The sequence below is a fragment of the Trachurus japonicus genome, chromosome 3 (assembly GCF_045865225.1).
Source record: "Trachurus japonicus isolate A0001 chromosome 3, Traja_1.0".
In the NCBI taxonomy this organism is placed as follows: Eukaryota; Metazoa; Chordata; class Actinopteri; order Carangiformes; family Carangidae; genus Trachurus; species Trachurus japonicus.
The window spans coordinates 31,627,813-31,633,812 of record NC_140909.1 but is presented as its reverse complement, the minus strand read 5'-3'; the positions used below and the strand labels follow the sequence as shown (position 1 = coordinate 31,633,812).

At 46.4% G+C, this 6,000-nt stretch overlaps 1 protein-coding gene across 1 annotated transcript in view; it reads left to right on the top strand.

Moving 5' to 3' along the window:
• The first annotated feature begins 530 nt into the window (after positions 1 to 530).
• Positions 531 to 6,000, top strand: part of iqgap1 (IQ motif containing GTPase activating protein 1) — a 54,880-nt gene continuing 49,410 nt past the window's right edge. Inside the window, exons 1-2 of the mRNA XM_085770184.1 lie at positions 531 to 744; positions 2,067 to 2,169. Coding sequence (XP_085626310.1) covers positions 699 to 744; positions 2,067 to 2,169 — 149 coding nt within the window. The 5' untranslated portion in view covers positions 531 to 698. The remainder of the gene's footprint in view (positions 745 to 2,066; positions 2,170 to 6,000) is intronic.

The following is a 6,000-nucleotide window of genomic DNA, read 5'->3' as shown; positions in this document are numbered from 1 at the left end:
GGGCGCTTTAGTAGAGTTGTGCTTCTTGTCTTGTCTTTTAGTTGCAGTGCATTGACCCCTCTGGACCACCATACAATTGGACCTTGAATAACAAGTCCCAGCAGGTCTATCACGTTTTTAGTTTCCCCTGGAAACCCTTTTGTTGGGCAATGATGCTATTGCAGCGCAACTGACTTCAAATTGGGAAAGATGTTTCTAAAGTTGCAGCAGATCTTTCATTTATTATAATGTTTTCTTAAGTTTCAGTGATTTGACCTCTCAGGGCCACCATATGAGCACCTCTGCTTCTTTAAACCATTTCTTATGTAACCAGGAATGCTTAGGGTCCCACTGAATGGGCCCCTGAAGGGCCCAGCCTGTGGAGCACCGTGTGGAGCCTCGGCGGACAGCAGGGGGCGCTGCGCCGGAGCTTTGCGCCGCCTGGAGGCTGCAGAGCTGCGTTTCCTGAAATGCATACTTCAGGATTAGGAAGAACACACCCAGTGACATCACTGAGGTTTGAAGAAGAAGAAAAAGTCTCAACTCAGACAGAGCAGAGGAGGAACAGGAGGGCCGGGAGGTCCCGCTCGCTTTCTGTCGCCTATTGCCGTCTCCTTCTTTTATTTATTTTTTTTTCACCCCCGGAAACTTTTGGAGAGCGTCACGTCCAGACTGCGCGTCAGGTTTGAGGTGAAGCGAAGCGCGGACTGCACAGTGGGATGTCAACTTCAGAAGACACCGACGGGCTCCGGCCGAGATATGGCTGTAAGTTCACACTTTTCTCTGCTCACCTTGAGATGCCAGGCGGGCGGGTCCCCCCTCTCTCTCACACACACTTCCACATACAAGGAGACAGACCGGATCACAGCTCCGGCTCGGGACATACAAACGCCCCCTCAAAAAAGTTGAGAAAGTGAAGATTTATACAATTGTAGCTACAAAAGTCGCACATGCAGCTCGCTTTTTCTTTCTGACAGCATGGTTGCAGCCTCATTATGACTTCCGCGTTTTTATTCTAATGCATCGCAGAGTGGAGGGAGGGGGGAGGCCTGTTTTTGGAGTTTACACAACTTTTTTTCCACTCTGCATACCCTACACGTTACAGTTTACAGCCCAGGTCAATGTGAACACTTAACTCTTCCACTTATCATCTACAGGACAAGAGGATAAATGTGTGTTTGCGCAGAGGTGAAATACTTCCCCATCAACCACCGCCCTTAAAAAAAGAAAAAAGAAGAAAGAAATCCCCAAATATTCTAGAGGCAAAGTGTGAAAATGTGAATGGATCTTTTCATATTTCACTTTAGATTTCAAAGTAAAGCTCCACTCTTTGTACTTCAGATGTGGAAAAGAGGGAGCAGTGAGCTCAGCAGGCTCATCCCAGCCCTTCAGGTTTCTGTTGAAGTCCCAGTTTTAGTTGAGAATCAGGATTCAGCTGCTCACACTGCTTCACCGTGAGGCTAAGAAATCTCCCACCTGAGCTGTGACAGGAGGCTGTATAGGGGCCTCTTTGTATCGCGCGCCCTCATCCTGTCCCCATCCCCCTCTCGCTCCATAATTTGTGGGGAAAAGGAAAAAAAACCTCCACTCCTTAAGGGAAGGTTTCTCTGTGGGCAGGAATCACGGCTCCAATCAGTGTGATCTCATGAGAATCGCCCCTGAACGCCACCTCACCCTGCCCCCCCCCCCCGCCCCTACCTCTCTCCTCTCCGGTCTGCATTGTTTTTTTGTTTGTGCTGTATGAATAACTGTGCCATTTACAGACAAAGGCATCACACAGTTACACACCACATCACACAGCACCACTTCCCTGAGCTGAGTGTTAACTAGCTGAGCAGATGACTAATAAATGAGGCCGGTTTCCTTTTTGTGAAACACCTCCGTGTATGTGGAACTTTGGAGCCGATGGAAACTGTTCCTCAGTTGCATAATCCCAGTGTACACACAGCTATTTGTGAAATAACATGACTTCTTTTTCCTGCTCTTCGGCTTCAGCATTTTCCTCGTGATATATCTTTGAACTGTTTCCATTTATTGCTGTTTTTCTAAAAGTTTCCCATGTGTGTGTGTGTTTTCTTGGTGTCCAGCCGTCCTGGATGCTGTGGAGCGGCTCACGGCGGAGGAGATGGACGAGCGGCGGCAGCAGAACATGGCCTACGAGTACCTGTGTCACCTGGAGGAGGCAAAGAGGTGAGAGGAGGGTTCACTCTGTGGCGATTTGCCTCCGGTTCATGTCATCACCCACATCGACTCTGGTCTAGTGGGTATCATTGCTCCAGAAGTGTGTGTGGTGTAGAGAGTCACACAGAGGTGTCATCAGACGTCTTTACATCGCCTCCAACACCCAAACACAGAGTTTTTCACTTTTCCTTGGAGGATAATTTAAATTTTCACATAATAGTTAAAAAAACAGTTCCAGATTGACTTTCTGTTGGTGATGCAGTGAAATCTCCAAATATTCACATGGAGATCCTGAAATGAGTCTGTTCAGACGTGTTTTATTGATTTTTTGCCTCCAGTCTGTCATGGTGCTTTTCAAGTTTTACTTCCTTTTTGTATCTTGGATCTGTCTTTGTGTTGAATCTCACTTGTTACCTACTGAAACCAAAGCATCAGGAGCAGGAAGTGGACGTCAGCTTTTCTTTGATCCTGATTTCAGCCAAGACTTTGCCCGGTTTAGACAATGACGGGAGGACTCATCCGCATTTCTCTCTGTCGCTGTTTGCTCGAAATGTTGCACTTGTTTAGTTACAACAGGCAAAAAAGCTGCAGCTATTTCTGGCCTCATTGTTTCACAAGAAATAATTAGTTATCACCCACTGTCAACAGCAACTGTCTCCACCCACCTGTCTGACACCGCACCAGCACAAGCAGTGTGGCTACATAGCTAATGAATACTGTACACTGAGGTAACAGATGGAAAGGTTGAGAAAAAGAAAAGCGCTAGTGGCTTGGCATTTGGTCCAGACTGAAATTTACCTTATGTTTTAGATTGAATAATGTAAACATTCAGTGATTCAGTCTGTTCAGACTTTACATAAGTATCATTTATGTAACTTTAAGGACAAGAGAGAGTGTTTATACTGTATACAGTACTGACAATAATGTGTCAGTTGCACCAACTTTTAAAAATGAAATCAAAGGTTTTGTAAGATGACACCCGGCCCAGACAATGGGGGGTGTAAACGTCCACATTATTACATCAGCAGCTGGACACAATGTATGAAGACATTTGTACTGTTTCCATGTCAACAGATGAAATGTGCAGCGGGTTGCAGCTGATGCTCGTCACAGAGGAAACACAGAAGTTCACAAGATTATTTTAGAACGGCACAACAACTTTTTTTATTACTTAGGTTTTATTAGGAAGTAAATTAGGTCTTTTACTTGGTATCCACACAACTCACACACACACACACACACACACACACACACACACACACACACACATACAGCCTATACATAAACAGCTGTCTTTATGTATGTGTGTGTGTGTGTGTAGCTTGTTAACAGTTGTATGTGTGTGTGTTTGCTTTTGGCGCCTCAGGAGTCGACCCTGCCGCGGGGTTGCTGGTTCAAAAGAGGAAGGATTGTGCGAGACAGGAAGTGACTCAGTCCTTGTTGATTTTAGTATCTCCCCTCCGTTGCCACAGAAACGCGCAGTAGTCATAGCAACAGGTTCCGGTGTGAGTGCTGGAGTCCGCGCTGCTGCTGCACAGGGTTCACGCTCCGATAAAGAAGCTCAGTGGTTGTTGTGGCTGTTGCTTTACGTCTGTGTGTGTGTGTGTGTGTGTGTGCACCTGCCTCGTGTCTCTTTCCTGCCCTGTTATCGTCGTCCATCTGTGATGTTCAGAGAAACTCCTGGAGTCTTGTGTTTTCTGTTCCCACTCCTGACACCTGCACCTCCGTCTGCACTGCCTCCTCCCATTTCTTAGTGATAGTTTCTACTTGTCACGTTGTCCCCAAACACAGAAACACTAGTAGTAACATTATTAAACATTTTATTAGGTCAGTTTCTGGGTGTTTTTGCCAGGTACAGTATAGATCAAACAGTGAAGGGCCCTGCAGTTGTAACCAGGTACCAGCTCTACCAGGTGAGCCACCTTAAGCTGCTCTTTAATTATCCTCCTACCAGGTTTGTTACATAACTTGGCACCGGTGTGTGTTGACCAACTTTCTACCTCGGCCTGGTGAGAGAGTTTCATGAGAAAAACTCAGCTGTTGTTGTTGTTCTTGAGCAAAAAAAACCCAAATTGTTGTTGGCAAACACTTTGACTTTTGAGTGTGGGCCTTGTGTACTCTCACCACAAATCTCTGATCCGGAGCTTTTGTTCCTAACACATGGACTTCCTCTGTTTGTTCAGTTATCGTGAGATATGATAATGATGACGATGACTTCTCCTTCATGTTTGCTCTTCATGCGGAGTGACACTTAGATCCTGACCTTGGTAATAATTGTTGACAGAATGATCTGATTACAGTGTCTGACCTTTGTTCACTTTGCAGCTCAGGGCACCGAGCTGACGCTGGTTTCCTGAGTGGAGGTCGATTCTCGAAGTCATGCTGCTGTTTGTTTCAGTTCAGCTGAGCTCTTGATGAAGAGTCATATCATGAAGTATCAACGATTTCAAACATTTGCAGACTTTGCATATAGTGGCTGAGAAGCTAACATCTGCAGGACTGGTGGACCTCTATACCAGATCATTAATTAGCTGAGGGGATTGAGGTTTAAAGGGATAGTTCAACAACAGATGTATTCAAGGCAAATGCAGAGACTGCTTGCTGAAAAACTGCCCTCAATAGGAACGTGCATCAGCGGTTTTGCATGAATTTACCTCTAAAACAACTCTGTCTTGTAACGTTCCGTTATCTCATAGCGTGGTGAATGTGCAGGTCACAACTTGTCCACCAGAGCGTTGTGGAGTTGTTGGATTGTGTGTTTGATGAGTTTGATGAGGGAAACCAAAAAATTCCATGAGCCTCCATAGCGTAGCTCTGAGCAGCTCGCGGCTCTGCTCCGCCGCTCTAAAAACAGATTGCACCGACAATTAAAGGTGACGAACCTACAGTACTGCTATGGATTATGGCAATGGGCCAATTTGCCAAAAATGTTGAACTATGCCTTTAAAAAAGAAGCTTAGGATTTACCTAAACTGTTGATAATTCACCTATAAATCACTATTAATTATATAAAAGGCCATTTCCCAGGTATAAAGCAGTTTGCTGACATCCATGTGGGTCAACACCTGAGCCCGGGGGGAGGGAATGCTGGGAGTGTGTGTCGATGTCGATGCAGAGAGGTATGATGGGAATGTTTGTGGCAGGTGCACAGCAGGGTGTGAGCGTACCTGTGCGTCTTGTGGGGACGGCTGCAGGAATGCTGCTCCAGCACGGCTCACCGCCGAGGTCGGTGCTCGGCGGTGGCGACGGGCCGGCCTCTCGGCTCCAGCTGCTTCGGCTCTGAGATGCAAACGACTGCGTGTTATCGCTCTCTTATTTCCATGCTCTGTCTGAGATGGATTTGAATGCTCGGTGACCCGTCCGTCTCTGCCGGCTCTTCAGGAATACACACGTTCAGACGCAGATGGTGGCCGGCTGCCGCTCATCATCCATCCACTGACTGTTTCTTTTTAACTGGTTAAATCTCTTTAAAAAAAACTAAACATCAAGAAACTTTAAAATGCTTTTTTTATGCAACCATTATTCACATTCAGTGATGAAAGAAACAAACTTTCCCCATCTGTATCTGAAGCTTTCTCCCCTGTTGCTTTCACTCTCTCCTTGTGTCTATCTGGGAATGCAGTCGGACATGTTTTCTGCACGATACGTCTGATTACTGAACCGTCCTCCACGTCAGAGCGCAAATAAACCGCCTCAGGTAGCAGAGCAGTGACGTTTGGAGTCAGGATGTCAAGGCTGCGTCTGTCTCACGTCGTACGCCTCTCGTCATCTCGTCCTCTGGCTTCCTGGCGGTGTGTGTGAAGGGAGGCAGGTTGTAAATCACTCACTCAGCAGATGTTC